At 44.7% G+C, this 23,338-nt stretch overlaps 1 protein-coding gene and 1 non-coding gene across 2 annotated transcripts in view; both read right to left on the bottom strand.

Moving 5' to 3' along the window:
• Window positions 1–21,992, bottom strand: part of PYGL (glycogen phosphorylase L) — a 38,948-nt gene extending 16,956 nt beyond the window's left edge. The window contains exons 1-5 of the mRNA XM_036306608.1: window positions 21,750–21,992; window positions 16,558–16,659; window positions 13,632–13,710; window positions 10,571–10,674; window positions 2,794–2,925 (exon numbers count right to left, since the gene is read on the bottom strand). Coding sequence (XP_036162501.1) covers window positions 2,794–2,925; window positions 10,571–10,674; window positions 13,632–13,710; window positions 16,558–16,659; window positions 21,750–21,992 — 660 coding nt within the window. The remainder of the gene's footprint in view (window positions 1–2,793; window positions 2,926–10,570; window positions 10,675–13,631; window positions 13,711–16,557; window positions 16,660–21,749) is intronic.
• LOC118661801 lies at window positions 17,286–17,448 on the bottom strand. The gene has a single exon (XR_004969481.1). It is a non-coding gene; the product is annotated as a U1 spliceosomal RNA (small nuclear RNA).
• Window positions 21,993–23,338: the final 1,346 nt, after the last annotated feature.

The raw sequence follows: 23,338 nt of genomic DNA on the forward strand, positions 1-23,338 counted from the left end.
AGATGAGCTGTGTTTCATGTGGATTTAAAATTTATTGGGAAAAGATTCCTTTCTATTCCCTGCCTTATCAGAGTCAAGCTCTAAGGGAGGGGAATGACAGATTGATTGAATGGGAGGATGCTATAGATCATTCTGTGCAATCCACTTGTTTGGACTTGAGGAGAACGAGGCTGTGAGAGAAGTGACTTGTCCAAGGTCACAGTCAGTGGTAGGGCTGAAATGCAAACACTAATCTCTTTAATTGAGTCTGATGAATTATGAATGAATGAAGCATGACAGCCTATATCAATCAATCATACATATTCAGTCACACTTTCATGAACGCCCTCCTCGAAGTAATACATCCCTCTTCTCTGAGTATCCTTCACTAGGCAATAAAGGTCTCTGGTGACCTTTAAAGCGAGCTGTGATCAATCAGGAAAGGTTGTTTACAGAGTGGGGTGAGTCTGGGCTCAAACACGGTTTATCTTTCTGACCCTTGAGGCATCACTGAGGCCTCTGGGGAAGCACGTGGCTCAGATGTCCCTTTAGAGAACTTCAGGCAGAGCTGCCACCTCTGAGCGCCAACACAGGCCGTGCTTTCTCTGGGATGCTACCACTGTGGCGAATGAGAGCTGGGACTCCTCTCATGGGTAACTTTAACCTCAGGCGCCATCAGCCTGGCCACCTGCTCAGAGCTGCACTGCTGTCTGAGGCTCTTCCTGAAACCCCCTTTTTCCCCCTTTATTCTTGTAAAGTGTCGCACCTCCTCCTGCTCCCCCTCCTCTTTATCTCTCACAGGCCTTTCCCCAATATATCGCGTCCACTTCTAATTCTCGCTGGGTCTGCTTCCCAGAGGACCTGAACTGACACAAGCGTGAACGGCTCAGCACTGGCAGCTGCACACAGCATGCGCGCTCCGTGTCTGCCTCACGCTCTCTGACCCTTCCAGCTCCAAATCGGGGCTGATCAGTGGTGGCTTGCATACCAAAGTTCTGTACTGTGTGGGCCACTCACCTTATTCACATCCGCCCCATAACCGTGCCTTTGTGGGCACAGAAAGCCCACTCTCCCTAATTAAATTTCTGGATGTATTATGAAAATGTCTAGAGTTGCTTTGTAAATACAAGTTGGCTCAACAGTGGGGCCTGCAGTGCAAACAGGTGATTCCAGGTTTGATTGTGTAAAACTGCACATATTTAAACAGATCAGAAGTCACTGGGAGTTTTAGACACCACATCTATACCAAACACATGCTAGTTTACTACCAAATACAGGTAAGAATTCTTTGGATATATTAACAATTGATTTGTTTGCAGCTCTCTGGATCATATTTGTAACCAATTGCAACTCAGCTTGTTGTCTATTTAACTGAAATATAAAAAAGGAACTATCTTAAAAATCACAGTATTAGTTTATTCCCTGTATCATCGTACTATGACCTATTTTTAGCTTCTAATCTGTTATATCATAGGCTGAATAAACTCAGGTTTAGGTAGGAAAACCCTTTTTAAAAAGTATTATTTTTCTGAACTGTGACTAGCTCTACATGAATTAGCAGAGCAGACCATCAGTTTAAAAAGTCAGCTGCAAAATGGGCCTAGGTGCTTCTAAGACAAAATGAAGCCTTTATTCATGGAGAATAATCCACAACCAACAATATTAATATAGTAGGTCCTTGGGTTACATTGGAGATCCGTTCCTACGGTGCGATGTAACGCGATTTTTGCGGTAAGTCGGAACCCATCTACATAAGTACCTACGTCACTCACATGGAGCACATACACAGCAGTAATGAAGTGAGACAGTAAAAAAAAAAAAATTAAAAGATAGATAACAGTTCCTGACCTTTACTTGTGGTAAATAAATAATAATAAACATAAAACACATATGTATATACGTCGAAATGATGGAACTTACTTTTAATAATTAAATGGGAGATGGCAATGTAACTACAAAACGATGTACGTGGAGTCCGATGTAACCCGAGGACTGTCTGTATTACAATACTGAATTTCACTCTCGATTTTGATATATAAGAACATTTACCTGATCTTTACCATTTTCTTTAAGATTTGAAAGAATGACCAGTGATACATTTTTCCAGCCTGAGACCACATGTATTAAATATCTCCAATGACTGGACAGTCCAGCTGTTAATAAAGGTTATTTATCAGGAAGTATGAAGCAGCAAGGCACAACCCACCACTGGGGGTGCTGAAACCTGAGCTGTTCAGTGACAGGGTGACACTCAAGTCAGGGGCCATGAGTAAGTGCACTTGGTTGCCACAGGTATTTTTCTCTTAGGAGTGATTTGGCACGAAATAACCGGGGACATTTTGCAATATTTTGCATTATTTTTGACTTTGCAAGGCATAGGAACTTTGGCAATTCTTCGAATTATTACTTCGAAAATATTTACCCCTGAGAAGTTGTAAGTAAATAAGGTACATGTCACGGTGGGGTGAAGAAGGACATGGAAATGTATTCCATCTTGGTATCAACCACTTTATATACAACTGGAGAGCTAAATATACTGGAATTACAGAATTGATTAGCCTCTGGTAAAGCTGACTGCAAAATGACCTGGAGAATCACTTGACCTTGGGGACATCACTTATCTCTTGGCCTCAGATCCCTTGTCTCCAAAATGAGTGGGTTGCACTAAGAGGAGCCACACATTTATTTATAAGAATATAATCTATTATTCAATGCACAACATACTATACTTAATGTCATATACATGTTATACTCCATGCTACGTATTCCCTGTGCTGTACCACACAGAACACTAAATGTGAGGACACTGCATACCTGGGTGTCGATCCACTTGACCCCCGAGTTGCTGTGCTCTACTCTCCCGTAGAAGTGCACAGGCAGCATGAACTCAGGGCGGGCCTTCTCCCAGGGGTTTCCATGCCGGAGCCAGTCATCTGCCTCTTCTACCTGCAAGAAGGATATGGCTTAGAATGTACTTTGTGGGAGACGGGGACCGAGCCATTTCCATTAGATCAAATGGAAAACATCTTTAACTGAATCAACTTGAGAATATTGTTTTGGAAAGATGAGTGTTGGTTCTCCTGTCAATCTCGATTCATGTCTTACAGCCTAAATCAACAACAACAATACTTGCTGATACTGCTCTAAATGTGTCATAGATATTACTGCATTTAATCTTCATAGCAACCCTCTAGGAGGAAACCATGATTCCTTTTTTTAAACATGAGAAAGCTGTAACTTGCTCCAAGTTGCACAGATATACGTGGTACAGCTAAAATTTGACCTTAGGTCTGTGTGTTCTAGAGCCTGTGTCTTAACATTGGTGTGTTACGGCCAAAGGGGCCTGCTCTGGCGTCACTTGTTACGGCCAAAACTCAGGCCCTGGTCCCAGAATTCAGTCCCTGGTCGGGCACCACTTATGCCGCGCCAGCACAGCCAAGGATGATCCTGAAGGGGGGGGGTGGTGGGGGGAGGCGTGAAAGGATTGAGAAAAGACAGACAAGAGAATGAAAGCCGGGTCTCAGTGGGACGCTGCTCCCTGATGAGAAGACAGTGCCAGCGCCCACAAACCGTGTCTTTATTTTATAGCAGACGCCACGAGGCAAAGTAGGGGCGTGATCACATTGTTTACAGCATTCTTGTGAGTTTCAACCTCACTCAACTACACGCACCCGAACTCTATCACAAGGCACGTGGGGCTATGTGTTCGGACCATAGGTTCAAGCTTACAACCACAGCCGTTGGCTATGATTGTGCTGGGAGGGTCCTGCCCTCCAGCTGGGACTTGGACGTGGCAATGAGAGGACCCTGTCCTTTCATTAGTCCGAGGCTTGAACCTGGCCAAAACACTGTACCTGCGCCCAACATTGGTGAATACAGCTTGAGTAAAAGAGAGAGGCCCTCCAGGGATGCCCACAGTTGGATATCTCAACCTGACGGGTCCTACATGATGGTTTCAGTCAAGATTCTTGTGCCTACATGCACAGACTCAGCTTTTTACATGCATAGAAAGCTCCCTTAATAAAGCTGATTTCAGTATAGTAAAGAAGACTTACATTTTCTTGTCTTTGTTTAATTTAGTCCTTATATAATTTTGATCTAATAATGATTATTCATTATGGCTCATTTTGAAAATAACATATACTAAGAGGTAAGGAATTAATTTTATTGGCAATTTCAATTTTTTACCATCTATTTATGTAATCTGTAACAAAATATTTTCTATAAAAGTTCTAAAATCATAATTTGTATTTAGGGTATACTAAACATCAAATGAATTTTGGTTTGCAATAAACCAAAAAACATCAAGAATAACAATAACAATACTTGGGGGAATGTTTTTTACTATAAAGATATTATTTGTGAAACTTTTAAAATATTGCATATATTTTTAATATATTTTTTTATTGATTTCAGAGAAGAAAGGAGAGAGAGAGAGAGAGAGAGAGAGAGAGAGAGAGAAACATCAATGATGAGAGAATCATTTATCGGCTGCCTCCTGCATGCCCCACACTGGGAATCAAGCCTGCAAACCTGGTTCATAGGCCGACGCTCAACCACTGAGCCACACCGGTCAGGCTTGCATATATTCTTAAAAAATAGAATTGTGTTCTGACAAGAAGGAAGGCGGGGGGGGGGGGGGATAAGGTATATTTTTACTTTTATTTTTTAGCACAAAGTACCCTTGTCAATGAGATTAGAACATGGTGATTTAGTCAGCTTTAGTTTAAGATGATATTGTTTATGAATTAGGACATATTATAGTTGGGTGCCTCATGATCACCTAAATATGAGTTCAATGCCTGCCCCAGGCACAATGTGAAGGGAGAAGCAAACACAGCGACTGTTTTTTGAGATATGAAACAAAATATTAATGTCAATAGCCAGATAAGCAAATACACATTCATTTATTCAAACAAGAAAGCCAGCCCTAACCGGTTTGGCTCAGTGGATAGAGCGTCGGCCTGCGGACTGAAAAGTCCCAGGTTCGATTCTGGTCAAGGGCATGTACCTTGGTTGCGGGCACATCCCCAGTAGGGGGTATGCAGGAGGCAGCTGATCCGATGTTTCTCTCTCATCGATGTTTCTAACTCTCTATCCTTCTCCCTTCCTCTCTGTAAAAAGTCAATAAAATATATTAAAAAAAAAAAAAAGAAAGCCAGTAAGCCACCCATGAATATTAACTACCAGCAGAATGACGAATGAAAAGGAGATTCAGAGAAACAACAGAAGATCTGGGATTGAGGCAGCTGCTGGAGGCAGGAGGATGTTAAGATGCAGGAGGAAGCCTAGGGAAGGCTGGAGCTGGATGTGACCTAATGGGCCAGTGGCATCTTGTTAAAATGCAGGTTCTCAGTCAATCTGAGGCAGAGTCTGAAATGCTGCATTTTTAACAATTCCCAGGGGCTGTGTGGTATAGGAGCTAGATGGTGATACAAAGCCAGTAACTATAAATCAGAATGTAGATTCCACTATCCCAGTAATAAAGAGACTGAGCCATTAAATTAAAATTTAACAAGAAAACAACTGAATTTTATTGGCTGGTAATGTGTTAATGACTAGAACTCTAAGACAAATACACGAGGATATCCAAAAAGGATCACAACATCCTAACTTACAAAACACCCTATGCTGCACTTAGGCAAGGGCAGGCTGGGGGCAATGTGCACACTGCTTTCTGTAACAGCAAAGGACCGAACTGGAAGGCCCGTTTGCCTCATTTCTGCACTCAGGACAGTTGTAAAACACACCTGAAGATCTGATATGAAACAGGAAGAAGATGAGGCAGAAACAAGTTCTCCTTTTAAAAGTGAAATGCCTAAAAGAACTGACAGCACATCTTCTGTTGAGAAATGCAGCAGGAACATGCTGTCCTGCCCTCAAGCAGCTGAAATGCTTCCAGAAGAGAGAATGGGCTCTCAGTGTCCCACCAGCATCCGGAGGAAGTCAGCGGTCACCCTCACTCTCTGTGACAAGGGGCTAGTCCGCTGGTTCCTCTTTTTTTTTTTTTTAATATATTTTATTGATTTTTTACAGAGAGGAAGGGAGAGAGAGAGAGTGTCAGAAACATCGATGAGAGAGAAACATCGATCAGCTGCCTCCTGCACGTCTCCTACTGGGGATATGCCCGCAACCCAGGTACATGCCCTTGACCGGAATCGAACCCGGGACCCTTCAGTCCGCAGGCCGATGCTCCATCCACTGAGCCAAACCGGTTTCGTTCCTCTTAACGCCACCCAATGCTGGTCTTGTTTTTCCCTGACGAATAATGGCCGGTCTTAATCTCTCTGGGTCAGTGAGTTCTGTAGGGGAACAGACGTAAAGCTTGCTGTTCTTTGTTTTTCGTCTCCTTCTGCTTCAGTAAGGAATCAGTTACCAATGCCCACAATTTTACAAACCTTGTTTTTAAGGTAAATTGAAAAAACAGGTATTTCATAACCACAAACTGGTCTGAGCAGATCAGAGGAGAAAGAAAGAACTGCCCCCCCCCCCGCTCCCCCCCCCCCGCCCACTGCCCTCACTAAATCCACAGAAGCTGCTGGATGGTGATAAATCTCTATCTTGCTCCTCTCCCCGTCGCCCTCCGCCCCCCCATGAATCAACAAAGTGGCCTGTAAATTTAAATTTCCATGTAGCCAGTGATCCCTGAATGCACTAACATGCTGAGCCATTTGAAGATGGGAGAAGAGCTTTCATTCACATCCAAGTGAAGTGGGCTGTGGGACCTGAACATCCCAGACGGAAGAGCTGGGACAAAGCCCGCATGGCTCCGTGGAGTAAGGAGCAGTGTGCCCGTCCGGGTGGGGGCGGTAGCCTGGACTTGGCCCCTAGAGGAATTACTCAATGCGATCTGTGTTCCGGCCAGTGTGGAAGCAGAGGTCAGCTCAGGGGGCTCTGTCAGAGATCGAATTCTAAGAAATGCTTTCCCTCAACTGTGGGATACACAGGACATGAAGAACCAGTGAGCAAACATCAGGAGTAATCGACAAACTATGCTTTCTTAAATATGTTCTTTAAAATTGATTTCAGAGAGAGGAAGGAAGAGGGAGGAGAGGGAGAGATGGAAACATCAACATGAGAGAGAATAATTGACTGGCTGCTTCCTGCACACCCTTACTGGGGATGGTGCCCGCAACCCGGGCATGTGCCCTGACCAAGGATTGAACTGTGACCTCCTGGTTCATTGGTCAACGCTCAATCACTGAGTCATGCTGGCCAAACAACAAACTATGCTCTGATAGTACAAATAATTGAAAAATATTTCTGGGAATGCCAAGAATTCAACAATGGTAACTAAAACATTCCCAGGTAATGGAATTTTTGCATGACTAATTATTGCAGGCTTGGCACAGGTTCCAAGAGAGAGAAGGGTCCAGCAGGCACTGTTTGGTTCAACTCCAAGACACCTACTGCGAGTGCCTTTCTACTCAGGACTTTGCTGTGTGACTGTTAAACTTCTTGTGAGGTTGTTGTCATCATCTTTCCCCTCTTCCTCCCAGAGGCCAATTATTTTCCGAGGGGACTGTTACTGATCCCCATTAGAGTTGACGGTAAGTCAAGAATTTTAGCAATAAAATTATTTTCCTTATGGAGGTTCAAAATGAACACATTATTACTGCAAAACTTCCTGGAGAGAGACTTCAAAAATTAAAATTCCATCAACCTTTAAAAATGTTCCCAGCTTGCATAATTTTCAGTCTTCTCTGTATATGCCATTGTAAGAGCAAGGATGTATCTGGTATAAGTGGGGGCATGACCATACCCTGAATGGCATGCTGGCTGCTTTCCTGGAAGATACTTATTGTTTTTCATGGAAATGGTTTCTTTGTGGTATGATGTATCTTATGTTGCTCTCTAAAATCCCATCCCTGGAAATGGATGTGGCAAATGAAATTATGTGTGCTTCTGACTTGATTTCAAGTCATAATAAAAAAGTGGTGATGGCTAGTGAGGCTAGCTTTAGAGACTGGCAGAAGCCATTTGGTCTCTCTTTTTTCTTTAAGAATACTGGATAGTATGTAATTCCTGGGTCTGATAGGAGAGACAAATACTTCCTTGGTATTATAGGAGAGAAAGGGATGGTATTTTGGATAAAGACCATTTAAAAAGGTAGTAGGTGTGATTAATGGTGACCTTTCATAAACTTCTGGGGACACAGCACTGAAAAATATTTTTTTTTTGAGATTGATTTGCTGAGTTTCTTTTAAATATTTTACAGGAGAATAGTTAGAAGATAAAAAATGAAATTCTTAAGCATTCTGGGGTAAAATGAGTACCATACAGGATACTTTCAAAGAGAATGGATGCAATGTGTTGGTTGAGTTGTGTCAAAATGTTAGTCATGCTGGAAATGCCTGCTTAGTTAGCTAAGCTTCTCACCATGTAACTCTAGATTATTGTACTGGGAAAGGGAACCAATTATTTTGTTTTTATAGTTTTTTCTGACTCTAAAATACACACTTCTTATGGACTATGAGACATGTAGAAGTGTAAATAGAAGACAGTAAAAGTCACCTGTAATCCTATCTCCAGAGATAATTACTGTTGAAACTTTAACATATATTTTTCTAGCTCTTTATCTTTTTGGCTGCCTTTGGATAGTTGAGTTCATACCATCCACATGATTCCATACCTCCCTTTTTCAACTAACATAAATAATTTCCCATTTCATTAAAATTAATAAAAATATAATATTAATGGCTACATGGTTTTATCATATAACAAGAGGCCTGGTGAACAAATTTGTGCACAGGTGGGGTCCCTTGGCCTGGCTGGCGATTGCGGCCAATTGGGGCCATCTTGCCCAGTCCCAATTGGGGCCGATTGGCTGATTGGGGCTGGCCAGGGGGAGGGACCGCGGGAGGTTGGCCAGTCATGGGAGGTTGGCTGTGGGAGGGCAATGACCACCGGGGGCAGCTCCTGCATTGAACATCTGCCCCCTGGTGGTAAGTGCACATCATAGCTACCAGCTGGTCATCTGGTGGTAACACTTAGGTTTTTATGTATATAGACTAGAGGCCCGGTGCACAAAAATTTGTGCACTCGGGGGGGAGGGGGGTCCCTCAGCCTGGCCTGTGCCCTCTGGCAGTCTGGGACCCCTCGGGAGATAACGACCTGCTGGCGTAGGCCTGCTCCTGGGTGGCAGAGGGCAGGCCCAATCCCTAGGTGCAGCCCCTGGTCAGGCTCAGAGCAGGGCCGATTGGGGAACTGGGGCGCCGCCCCGTCATGCACAGAGCAGGGCAGATTGGGAGGTTGTGATGCCACCCTCAGTCACGCTCAGGGTAGGGCCAATTGGGGGGTTGGGGCACCGTCCCCTGTCACATTCAAGGCAGGGTCGATGGGGAGGTTGTGGCGCCACCCCCTGTCACGCACAGAGCAGGGCCAATCAGGGGGTTGGGGCGCTGCCCCCGTCACCCACAGAGCAGGGCCGATCAGGGGGTTGGGGCGCCGCCACTCTCACACTCAGGGCAGGGCCGATGGGGAGGGTATGGCTCTACCCCATCACACACAGAGCAGGGCCTGTGGGGGGGGGGGTTGGGGAGCTCCCCCCTATCAGGCACGAGCAGGGCTGCTCAGGGTGGGGCCCCGCATCCTTCCTCGCTCCTGGGATCAGCTCCATCTTAGGTCCCTACATCCAACCCCTGAGCACACTGCCCTCAGACTGACTCTTGGAAGCAGAGGAGGGGCTTAAAGAACTCAGGCTTTTTGGAAAACGAATTCATTATCTTGTTGTCAATGGTGTATGTATGTGGGACAAAGGTAGGGAGAGAGAAAGCCTAAATCACATTTAGCATCAGGGAAAACTGTCCACACTAGGGCTGACTGTAGATTCAAAGAGTTCTCAAAGGTATGAGAAAGGAATTCCTAAGAATCTGGCTTGGTTATATAAACGTAAACTAGAGTCATTTGTATGACTTGGTTACTGTTTGTGCAACTCTACAGAGTCGTCCTATAAAGATACATGTTGAATATGTGCCAGATTTGTTTGATGAAACAGCTAACAAGATTACCTGCTTTCATCTTATTAAAACATTAGAATCCTGAGCTGATGTATCTTGTAAATAGGCATGTTAAGGAGGACAAGACTGAGTGTAGAAAGGAATACTGACCCTGGACCTGGAAACCTAGGGACAGACCCATGTTTGCCAGCAGTGTGATCTGAGGTAACTTCATTTATTCAGAGCCTCAGTTTTCTCACCTATAAAATGGCAACACGCATCCTACCATGAAAGGTTATTGGGAGAGATCATAAGTCAAAAGATGTGCTCCTCCATTGTGGATGCTGCAGAGAATGAACGTCACACATTGGAGGTGGTCCACACTCAGCGAGTCAGTGATAAATATTATCAGAGCCCTCGTGAGTCAGGCACTGCACAAGATGCAATGGGTCCGGCGGTGAATGATACTAGCAGGCTCTCTGCTCTTAGGAAACTTACAGCCCAAAGGAGGGAGACTGACAGTATTCACTGATGTCAACCAAACGCAAGGCAGATTAGTGAAGTTCCACGTTAAATGTCTGGAAATTATAAATCATCTAGAACACTATGAAGATCTATTCTAATGACAAATTTTAAAAAGATGGCTCGCATACCTGCCATCCATCTCGGATCTTCTGATTGAAGATCCCATACTCGTATCGAATGCCATATCCGTAGGCTGCAAGTCCCAGGGTTGCCATGGAATCCAAGAAGCAGGCTACATCAATCAAAACACAAGCAAAAGGCAGAGTCACCGAGGTTAGTTACATCTGCAGGTCTTTCACTAAAAGACATGACGGCCACAACATTTTTTTCTATGGGGAACCACATTTGTATTTTAAAGCACAGAGACTGTTGTATAATGAGGATTACTTTTTTAAGTAACATTTTTTAAAATTATAAAATGAGTATTATAGAAAATATAAGACTGTACAAAGAAGAAAACAAGCATCATTTATTAGCTTGCCATTTAGAAATAACCAGTGTGTACACGTTGGCATTTCATTTGAGAACAGATAAGGAAGCTGGCTTGCCTGAGATATGTCCATTATTGTGTCTGTCTCTCACACTGCCCTTTCTAAGGGAAGCCATCTCCATAGCTCCCTGCTTGAAAAGACAGCCCCAGGAGTATAATTTACCTGTGGCCACCTGACTGAGTAGCTGGACATCTGTGGCAGACCCTCTTTCTGACTAATGGCATTTCGATGTTGTTTTGATGCTATAGGGATGCTGGACTAAAAGTGAATCTTGCTTATCTAATCTAAGCCTCTAAGCCAATCACAGTAATTCTATTTCTTTCTCTTGGTTTTGGTATGACTGTGCAATGACATTCAATCCAATGAGAGGTACCAGGAAGTCTTCTGGGTGCACTGAATGATTTTCCTTGCTGCTGACATCGTTTTTTCTTTTTTGTTTTGTTTGTTTTTCCATGGGGGAAAGCCAAAAGAACCACAGAGACCCAGAGTCCTGACAGAACTACACTACTGAATAAACTAATCTTGGAATGGCCCAACCTCTGGACTTCTTGTTCTGTGATAACACATGGCCTTGTTGGCTGAACCACTTTTTTTAGTAGGTTTTTTTTTTTGTTTTTTTTTGTTTTTTTTTGTCACTTGCCGTCAAGAGCATTGATGACAGAGCACCTGATCCAGAGCAGCCAATCAGCATGCTGGGGAGAGATCTAGCTGGTGGCCAGGTGTAACATGAGGGATTCCTCTAATCGGATTTTCCTCTAGAAATTTGAACTGAGAAATACACAGAGAATGAGAAAATGTATAGTAGGACCTAAAACGGAAAAGATCACTGAAAATTGTAGCTCAAACAGAAAGGGTATGAGTTAGGTTCTTGGAGGAGCCCTAAAACAGAGACCCACAAAAGCCAATGGCCGATCCTTTGGGTTCCTGCAACATCACAATCGTTTGCCAGTCCCTGGGTCACGTGGCCTGGCTCCGCTACAGGTCTCGCTCCCTTGGAGCTGTGGCTATTTGTCCTTTCCTGGGTCCTGATCACATCATCCTTAGAGCCTGACCGGACGGGGTCCCAGCATTTTCAGTCAGGTAAGAGATGAGGTCACCTAATGTGAATTACTCAGCCTCATTTGCCACTTCACTCTTTGACTTTATCAGCCAACTGAAGGAGCGAGGCCATTAATGCCAGCACAGAGTGGGGTTAACCCAGCCAACAAATATTGAAGGTCTGGGGCTTTACTTACAGGGAAGGCAGGCTTGTTTTCATTTCTAGATGTTCATGCCATTGGCTTTGCTGATCTCCCGACAGCCCCAGGGAAAGCCTATTAACTTGCCCGATGACTGACTTCACAAGCATTCCAAAGGCAGTGTTTTTCCACTATTAATGGCAATCTTAGAGCACACTGCGACCAATGTAGTAAGGAGTAAATAAAATAAAACATGCAAATGGATCTCTAGTAAGTTGGAAGTTTGTGTAAAATGAAGAGATTTTGGAATCATTTCTCAAATAGGAGAATCAATAGATATTTATTTCTCATAGAGCATAATCTGATATATACGTGTGTGTGGTATACTTTTATTATTAAATTTAAGTTTCACAAGTAATATACTAATATATCCTCCTTGTAAAAAAAAATTAAAATGTTACAGATAGGACTAACATCCACTATGATCCCGACCCCCAATTCTGCCCTCCTCTCTAAGGAGGATTATAAGGAGCTGTTTAGCATTTCAAATTTCAGACTTTTCTATGGATTTATATATATATATATATATATATATATATATATATATATATATATATGTACTCACAGAACATATTAGTTTTTAAAAACATAAATAGTAGCATGCTGTATGCCTTTTAATGCAAATTGCTTCCCTCCCCATCCCCAGAGGTCTATCTAGGGCATTACATGTGGATCCGTTTTATTATTTTTGGTTGCTGTATATTATTCTATAATATGGATTGTTTCACTACTTATTTACCTATTTTCTTACTGAGGGACACTGCCTTATTTCTAGTAGTTTGCTCTTACAAACAATGCTATAACAATTTTTTTTCCCATGCTTCCTTGTGCACATGATTTTTTTTGTTTTGTTTTGTTTTTTTACAGCAGATATCAGGAAGTAGAACTGCTTGGTCATAGGGATAAATATTTTTAACTTAATGGAGTTGTGAATGTACTTTATTTGTTGAAAAACTATTTCCTGAATAAAGCAAAGAACTCAAATTGCATCCACAGAAAAAATAATTTAAGTAACTAAATCATACCAGTACTACAACAAGTGTATCTTTACCTACTAGTCCATCAAAATGCAAACTGTCAAGTGCACAAGACAAAAATACAATGGTTCAACACCACATAGGTCAGACCACACAAGTATGTGAATTGACAGCTGTGAACATAACCATGAAGTAAAGGGGCCACTTTGGAAACCCTTAAGTGCACAGGAAGGATCTGGTTAACCTTAGGGTTTTAAGCAATGTCTCCAAGGGTTTTAAGCAATGTCTCTTTTGTTCAAGTTCCCTTCTCTACTGCTTGTATAGAACTGATCAAACCACAGTGCAAACTGAAAAACAAATACTAGTACATCTGTAACCAGGTCACCCCTGCACTTCTCCTAGGAAGCCCGTTGGTGGTCATGCATGGCACTGGAGAAGGCATCAACTGGCCAGACACGAAGACACGCTAACCATGTCACTTACCAGCAAGCCTCCCAAGACCTCCATTGCCAAGCCCAGCATCTTCTTCGATTTCTTCTAACTCCTCCATATCCAATCCAAGCTGGTGATGAAAGGAAAACATCACTGGATGTGGGTACAAATGCAGGCCATTGCAGAGAGAACAAACATTTCCTAAAGCTCTGGGTCAGGTGTGCAGGTTGTCTGGGTGCTCAATAGTGTCAGCTCCCGTGCAACGTACTCTGGCATCTGTGCCCACTGCAGATGCTGGTGGCTGCAAATGCAAACTGTACGAGATGGCATAGCAGCGGCCTGTAGAGACGTGTGGGCTCTCAGTGTCCATTGCTGACTGTTACTTCTTAGCAAGGCGACCCTGGACAACCTACTAAATCTCTCTATGCCTCACTTCTTTTTTTTTTTAAAAGGTAAGTCCTCATTAGATGACAGTATGTACCACATTTAGGGTTGTTGTGAATTAAATGAAACTATACAAACAAACCATTTAGATGATTCCCGGGCAGATATTCCTCAATAAATGTGAACCTATTATAATTTCTTAAGATTCTTTTTTTGTGCAGTCAGGGTAAGACCTAAGAAATAGTCCAGTACCAAGCCGACACTAACTGGGCTGAAGGATTTTAAATGTTATCAACAGGTATGAGGTCAGACTTTCCAGGGTGGAGTAAAGTTCATCTTTTCAAGAGCTCAACATATTTACTCAGTAGGGTCAATGGTTGTTAACCCCAAACCAGTTAGTGAGTCACTGTCCCTGAGACCTGGAGCCAGACAGTAGTAGTCAAGGGAACCTCAACTCTTGCTCAGCAATTTTTAACCTTTTGCATCTCATGTCACACATAAGCTAACTACTAAAATTCTGCGGCACACCAAAAAAATGTATATTTTGCTGATCTGATAAAAAAAATAGGTATAATTTTGATTCATTCACACCCGATGGCTATTGTTGTGTTGGCTGCCATCATTTTTTTATTTGATAATCTCAGGGAAAAAGAGGTCAATGCCCCTGACTAAATAACCAGGTACTGCATGTTTTAAAAATTCTTGCAGCACACCAGTTGAAAATCGCTGGTCTGGATGGATGGGGCTAAAATCCTTTATTTCTCTCTAGATGGGCTCAAAGGCTGTGGGAGGCTTAGAGGCATTTGTGACCTTGGGGATTGATGCAAATTGATTGCCAGTCAGCTCCCTGGGAGCTGCACAGCCAGAGGCCACTGGCACCACTGTGGACTCAAGTCAGAATCCAGCAGCCTTGGAGATCACCTTGCTCATCTTACAGTGAGAAAACTGATGGCAGGTAAAAGAAATGGCCTGTCCTCTGTGGACTAGATAATAATTCAGCCCATGCTTAGCCAATGATGGTCTGTTGTGAAATGACTGCATTCTTATCTGAAAGCGAGGCAATCCATGAAATGAGATGTTATTTAAAAGGGAAACATAATTTACACATTTTGAAAGCATATGCAGAAGCAGCAGCCATGCTTGAAGTTGATGCCCCAGTTTCCATGGCCATGCACTTGGATCCCCGCCCCTACCCTTATACCAAAAATTGCTTTGTCACATGTCTTGGTAAGTCAGTCTTCTAAGTGTTCCAAAATGGCTTTGCTTCTGCTCACCATTGAAGGGACTTTCAAATTTGCTCCCTGGTGTGACTAGAGTTTACTGGGGTCATTGTGCAAGTCAACTGTTAAGGCTCACATTCAGGATTTTTTTTAATTCTAAAAATGTAAGTCTAAAGTGGGACATAAACCTTGAGCAAATAGAGATGGGTCACTTCATCCCACCTGGTTATATGCTAGGCCAGTGGTTGGCAAACCGTGGCCCTTTGAGTGTGGCTCTTCCACAAAGTACCACATGTGGGCGCCCACGTACAGTGCGATTGAAACTTCGTGGCCCATGCGCAGAAGTCGGCTTTTGGAAAGGAGATAGACGAAACAAGTATACAAGACGAGTGTGGATGGGAGAGTTGGAAGGGGTTGACCTCAGCGAACGTACCTCAATCAGACTGAGGACGTTTTTAGCAAAGGCCAGCTTAGGAGTACCCTAATTAAGTTAACAACAATGTACCTACCTATATAGTTGAAGTTTAAAAAATTTGGCTCTCAAAAGAAATTTCAATCGTTGTACTGTTGATATTTGGCTCTGTTGACTAATGAGTTTGTCGACCACTGTGCTAGGCCGTGGGAGGTATATTATTTTCAGCTGGTATCAGGGGAAGGCAAGAAAAGAGAAGAGGAGGGAGCTGCAATGGTTCTTTCACAGGAAATACCCTAACGCAGGTGAAGGAAACCAGTCTTCGGTGGCAAGCAGCTGACCGCAGGAGGGACAACCCACGCATGTGTCTTTGCAAATACCCATCCCTCCTTCCAACCTCACCCACAAGGTGAAGAGCTATTTGTTTTTGGCATGGAGATCCCTGAAGTTTAGGAGATAAACAGTTAAATATGCTCATAAAAACAAATTAGATGATTAGGTTGAAGACTTCAGGCTCCTCATTTAAGGGGGAAGTACATTTTACATGTCATTTAGCAATAGGAAAAGTGTGATGACAGAATTTTAAAAGCTTATTATTTTTACATATTGCCTTGATATACAAATAATAGTCACACTTTGATCATTTTTTGAAAGTAGATAGGAGCCTGAAATAAAGCTTGTGATTCTGACAGCAGAGAGGCACGCACTTTTAAAAGGCTTGTTCAGATGTTGAATGCTGTCAGAAGCTATGACTGCAAAAGTAAGTTCTTGTTAGGCAAAACTAGTTCTCTAACTCTGTTTCTCTTAAATCAGAGATCATCAGTAGTTTATATTTCTAATAGTTTGTAATAGCAATGTCTGTAGAAGCAATTTTCACCTTTTTTGGGGGGGAGGGGGGAGGGGCAGCAGGGTACTACATCCCCAAGGTTCCTGGATTCAAATTTAAGGAGAGAGAATGTACCTGGTAAATGGCCTCGTCACAGGCATTTTGCAGGCCGAGGTTGATCATGGTGTTCTGTAATGTCCGGCCCATGTAAAATTCCAAAGAAAGGTAATAAACCCTCTGAAACAAAGAAATGAGAGGTTACATTAACTTGATGAGGCCAATCTTACCAGTCAACATAAACACACAAGGTCGAAAGTAAAAAAACAAACAGGCAGGACTATTTTGACACAGGTTCAAATGAAACTCCTATAGATGTATGAAGGGCTAAATGAAAGCATTACTGACAGTTGGCTTTGGGAAAACCATTTTATACGCTACTTTTGTAGTTCAGTGTCTTTTACCCTCAGGGAGGAAAAAGTAAACTCATCCAACTAATTAGATTCAATGTTTTGTGTCCCTGCGCCCTCGCGCCCCCCCCCCCCCATTCTGTTCATGAGCCTCATAAATGAAGCATATGTTTTGGGCAAACAGAAGTCAGACTGCCAAAGCCCATCAAGCATTTGTAAAATATTTAGAAGATGAGAGTCAGGTAGGGTTGGCTGTGACCATCCCAAGTCATCCAAGAAATACAAAGATTAACTTCTTCCATATATCCCTGATGGCCAGAAAGTCTTCCTCCTTGACTGATCACTGTAAATAATATTACAATTAATTATTTTAGAATTAAATTATTTTAGGAAGCCAGGAACTGGCAATAACAAAGGACTACCTCAGGTTTATTGGTGTTTATTATTATTATTTTTGCAGGGAGGGCACCAACACAGGCCCCACTACCACAAATTATGCAGCTGAGTTTCCCACATTTGGGGAAATCGCAGGAGTCAGCACATCCAGAGTGTAATGGATAAGCTTCGCCCTGGGAAAGCCACCTTCGTGATCACGGTATCTCCCCTGCCAGGTAAGTGTTATTGGTGTTTGTTCTTCATAAGATGGGAAATTTCTCCATAAACTTAGAAACTGCTTTGACATAGTAAAAGCCAGGTAAACACTATCAGAGTGGAGTGAAAGGTACAAAGGTTAGACTTGCCTAACTCCCTTAAAATACAGGCGCAGTTTACTAATTCTCTTTTAAGAAAGAGATCCGTGAGTAACTTCATCATCCCCCTTTACAATATATTTTTCTCCATCTCAGGTTCCCTTTCCCCCCCCACCAAACACAAAACAACAAAAATCTGTAAATGCATCCATATAAAGTCACCTACAATTTTAGGAACTCCCCCCATTTCTCAATAAAAAGAACCAAAGAGGCCGAAACCGGTTTGGCTCAGTGGATAGAGCGTCGGCCTGCAGACTGAAAGGTCCCAGGTTCGATTCCGGTCAAGGGCATGTACCTGGGTTGCGGGCACATCCCCAGTGGGAGATGTGCAGGAGGCAGCTGATCGATGTTTCTCTCTCATCGATGTTTCTAACTCTCTATCTCTCTCCCTTCCTCTCTGTTAAAAAAATCAATAAAATATATTTAAAAAAAAAAAAAAAAAAGAACCAAAGAGAAAAGTATTTGGTCAACCCAAAAATATATAAATACTTTATATGATGAATGCCTATTATAATATTTAACTCATTTAAAATATTATATGAAAATGTCAACTTAGAAATTTCACTTTCTCCCACTTTCATTTTATGTGACAACTGAATTCTAAGTCTTCCATATTTAGTGGGTCATCTAACACTATTTTCCAGAGCATATCATCATTTTTATCCAGTTGTTTGAATATCTATCACACTGTCATCAGGGCCCTCATTAATCCATTGGGTGCCTTTGTGTGAGTTGGGAAAAGGTATCTTTCCTAGGCAGATCTATAAAAAACTTGCTTACAAATATAGTATATACATCCCACACTTGCAGTTGTGAAGTTATGCCCCCTGAAATAATGACTATATTTGTGAAATTTATTTGTTTCCCTTTTAATGATTCCAAATTAGCATGGACTTAAGACATTTCAAGGCTTTTGTAAAAAAAAAAAAAAAAGTTGCTGCTTAAAATAATTTAGAGAGACTTTGTTATATAACAGACTTTGCAAAGACATATACATAATGTTATTTTCTATTTTCTCATAAAAATAATTTTTGGCTCTAACCGGTTTCGCTCAGCGGATAGAGCGTCAGCGTGCGGACTCAAGGGTCCCAGGTTCGATTCCGGTCAAGGGCATGTACCTTGGTTGTGGGCACATCCCCAGTAGGGGGCGTGCAAGAGGCAGCTGATCGATGTTTCTCATCGATGTTTCTCTCTATCCCTCTCCCCTCCTCTCTGTAAAAAATCAATAAAATATATTTTAAAAAATAATTTTTGGAGGGACTTCGCTTTATATTTGGGGATATGTAAGACCTTGAAAAATAGATCTCTCCCATCCTCTTAAACATTTATCACATACTCCTGCTAGTATACCGGAGTATATACAGCATCTCCAATATACTTTAGAAATTATATGTATACACTACTATCACTAATAATTACGTATATTTTAGAAAAAGTGGACATTTTCAAAAAGCAAGCAAAGAGAAAATAAAGAAGAGCTATTTAACAATAACCAATATTTTAAAAATAATTTAAAATTTATTCCCAGCATTAATTAGAAGACTTGGGTACTTGTGGGAAAACATGGAATAGGTGGCAACAAAACTGAGATTTGCAGGAGAGGCAAGAGTTGAGCACAGAGACACTGGCAAGAAGGGCCTTCCAAGAAAAGAGTGCAGGGCGGGCAGAGGCCCAGAAGTGGGGAGAACAGGGCAAGGATGGGACAGCACGTTGGCTTGATGGGAGAGCAAGGTGAGCCCAGCAGGGCAGTGGGAGGTAAGATGTGAAAGACAGGTCCACCTGGACCGAGAAGGCTTTAAATGCTTGATTAAGGACTGTGGCAGGCCATGGGAGCCAATGATAGCTGAGCAAAGGGCAAGATGTACTGCTTTTGTAAGCTTAATTGAACTACAGTGCATAGAGTGAGCCACAATTGCCAACTCAGATACCTCCAGGAGTCAGGCAGAGGAAAGACCTGTGTAATGGAGGTCACGTAGAACAATGAGGAGTACTGGGCCAAGACTGGAGTGTACAAGTCCTGCCCAAAGGCACTGACAATTAAATTATGTAAAGATGTCTCACTGGCCAAATAAAATATATCTGTGAGCCATATTCAGCTGCACGCTGCCAGTTTTACCACTGCTGAGGAGCAAGATAGCCACTCAGGAGTCTATTTCATAGACCAGTAGCCAGGGCCTCCATTAGGCAGAGAAGAGAGACTGCAAGAGAGTAATTTCAACAGAACCTACAGAAATTGACAGCATTTGGCAACCTGTTGAATGGGGAATACAGGAGGAAGTCAAAGGTGACACTAAAGTTTTGTGTCTGGGTAACTGTCAGGATGGCAATGCCATTAAAATTAGAAACACAGAAGACCAGAAGACGGGGCAGGGCTGGAGGGGGAATTATTTGAGTTTGAGGAAATAGCGATCTAGGTATGTTCACCAAGCACTTAGAAGTGTAGGAGTGGAGTTTGAAAAAAGGATTCAGACTACAGACCCAGATTTGGGATTCAACTGCATAGTTGCTAGAGAGCAGGGGAGGTGGGAGAGGAGCTTGGACACACTTACTGGCTCTAGCCCATGCTCTGGGGGCGGGGACCTCCTATTTAGGTGAACCGCTGTCACGGTAGATACTTCGCTAACATGTGTGGAATGCATCTTGTTCCCTGTTGTATCCCCAGTGTACCACTATCAGAATACCTGGCTCATACCTACACTCAAGTAGGGAAGGAGAGTCCAGTGAAAAAACTACCTAGAGAATGAGGACAACTATAAAGTACAAGACAAGCCACTGGGAGAGAAACAGACAAGGCCAGATGCTTGGTGCTAAATGCTACAGAAGAGTGTGTGTGGGGAGGGAGATTGGGGTGTGTGTATGTGTGTGTGTGGGGGGTGGTTTGAGGTCCTAAATATGACTCATCATCTCACTTTCCGGTTTAAAAACTTTAAAAAATAATTTCCAATGCTAGGGGGCAGTCCCCTCATGGAAAAAGAAAAGACACAGTACATATATTTATACACAAAGTCTTTTCTAAGGATATATTTTTAGCAATTGCTACTCTGGGATAGAGCCCCAGGCCTCTGGAATGAGGAAGAGTTACTTTCCATTTGAAAGTTTTGTTACCATTGCCCTTTCTTATTATGAACACTTCCTTTCTTTTCCTCACGGGTGTTCTGGGCACTGTGATTATGCACTGTCCTTTTCTTTTACATGCTTTTTACATATTAAAAAATTCCTGGTGTATTTCTCACTGCCTTCAGGCTGTATCAGTGTTTCACCTTTTCCAATATGCCTCCTACCAGCTTTTCCAGTTTCTTCTCCCAACACTGACTCACCCACCTCACTACAGCAGCCAGAGCTTCTCTCTCACCCTCGCTCTGCACAACACAACCCCTCTCCCTGCTGTCCTCAAACTTCCCGACCCACTTCCCAGATTGGCCAGGGGGAGACAGTGTCCCTCTGTGCGCCCCCAAACACCCCAAGCAACCCTCCATCCAGCCCTGCCCAGTGCACAGGGGTGGTCTGTGAACAGCCCGTCTTCAGCAGGTCCCAGGGTAGGTCTTAAAGTTCAGAGCATACCCTGGGCGAAGGCTCCGTGCTGCAGGAATCAAGAAGTCCAGCAGCGCCACACCCTATCCCTTGGAACAGGGAAGGGGAAGGGAGGGGAGGGGGCGCAGAGCTCGGCCCAGCACACGCAGGCAGCTCTAGTCCTGCAAAGGCTCTACGGGCAGTGAGGCTCCTGCAACTCCTCCCCTCCCCCTCCCCGCCCCCCCCCCCCCCCCCCCCCCCCGCCCGGCGCCTATGACCATTTGGGGAACTCTAGATACTTGTTTCCCCAGGCAGGACTTTGGGCCGTTTTCTCCAGGGCCTACAGCCAGGGGCCTACAGCTGTGCTGGGCACTCACACAGGAGGCGCCTCTGGATTAAAAGTGGAGGGTAAACGCTCCAACTTTTGTTTGTGAAATAGCGGTCAGGCGAGGGAGGCCTGCGCGTGCGGTCCCCAGGGGCGGGCAGCTCTGCGTGGGGCTGGTGGGTGGCGTGAATGGGGGCCGGTCCAGCGCCAGACTGTTCCCAGGCGGCCCACCCACCGCCCAGACCCCTCTCCCCGGACTTCGGGGGGGAGAGACGGGGGGGGGGGGGCGGGGGAGTGTCACCGCGGGGGCCCCTCCCGGGCGGCCGGGGTAGGTACCTTGGGGCACTTCTCGTAGTAGTACTGCTGCGTGCGGATCCAGCGCCCCACCAGGTGGTCGCGCACCGTGTGCGCCAGCGCGAAGAAGTAGTCGCGGGGGGTGGCCACGTTGCGGTCCTTGACCAGCGTGAAGTGCAGGTGCCGGTTGAAGCCCTTCTTCAGCTCCGCCACGTTCTCCACGCCCACGATGCCGCGGATGCTGATCTGCCGCCGCTTCTCCTGGTCGGTCAGGGGCTTGGCCATGGCGGCGGCGGGCGGCGCAGCGAGAGGGACGGGCGGCCGGAGGAGCCCGGCGGCGGGACGCGGGTGGAGGAGGCTCTGCCGTTTCGCCGCCGCTGCTTTAGAGTCGGAAGCAAGTTCGGGGTCCGCCCCCGGCACGGCCCCGCCCCCGCTCCCGGCCGCAGGGGCAGGGGCAGGGGCCGGGGCGCGGAGGGCCGGCCAGGCCCCTCCCGGGGCTCAGGGGCCCGGTGCGGGCGCGCGCAGGGGGGCCCCCTGCTGGCGGGAGGCGCGCCCCGCGAGCCCGGCTGGGGCGGGGCTGGGGCTGAGGGGCCGGGGCCGGGCGGAGCCCTCGCGGCTGCTGGAGGCGAGACCTTCGGCGAGTCACGTAGCCGCTCCGAGGCGACTTTGGGGACCTGCGGGGTCTGGGAGCGCAGCATCTTCCTGCCTCCCGCTCCGGGCTTTCGGGCACAAGCAGGATGTGTGTGTGTGTGTGTGTGTGTGTGTGTGCGCGCCGCGGGCACACTCGGCTTGTACAGATGTCTGTTTGCTGAGCATCATTATTGCCATTGTTTCTCACCTGGAAGGGGATCCCATAAGCATCGGAAGGGACGTTGGAGGGTCAGTGCGCTTTTACTTCAGTTGTCCCACCGCCTTGTCGGGCCTTGGCATTGCCCCATCTTGGAGCCCAGACCTCAGCAGGAATTCCCGGGCGCCTCCTTTCCTTTCATTTGTTTTTTGAGACTCAAAGATTCGGGTTTCTTGGCTGCCCAGACCCCTGTTTGCCTTGTCCGAAGTGCCCTCCTGTAGGGACAGCGTCCTGAGAGTCAGGAAGTTCTCAGCTGGACTTCGGGGTGATTGGGAGGCAGGCGCTTTTACTTTGAACGACTTTTGAGGGGAAAGGGGGTGGAGTCGGGGGCGCGGTGGGGGGGGGGGGGGCGGGGGCGGGATGTGTGGGTGTGGAAAATGAAGGGATAACTCACTGAGCCAGTTACCTTGTTTACATGAAACAAAGCAGTCTGTGTTAATCCGCAGCACAGGCTGATCTTTGCACCGCTCACAAATACAGGCTTTATTTGTACATACGGGTTTTTCTTTTTTCCTTTCTCCTACCCCTCTCCCCCCCTCCCGCCCCCAAAACCCTGGAAAAGGAAAACACATGGTATTTTAGAATGTCAGAGGCCTCTTCTTTTTCAAGTACCATTCATCTATTATTTTAGAAAGAGTCCAATGTCAGAATTGAATTTAAAAAAAAACGTTAGTGGAACTGAGGAATGGACTTTACATGTAATAATAAACCAGAGCTGATAATGGTATTGAGTTGATGCATTGGTGGTGGTGTTGGCTGGGGAGGGGGGCAGGATTATTTAATC

Source organism: Myotis myotis, unplaced genomic scaffold (assembly GCF_014108235.1).
Source record: "Myotis myotis isolate mMyoMyo1 unplaced genomic scaffold, mMyoMyo1.p scaffold_m19_p_1, whole genome shotgun sequence".
Lineage (NCBI taxonomy): Eukaryota > Metazoa > Chordata > Mammalia > Chiroptera > Vespertilionidae > Myotis > Myotis myotis.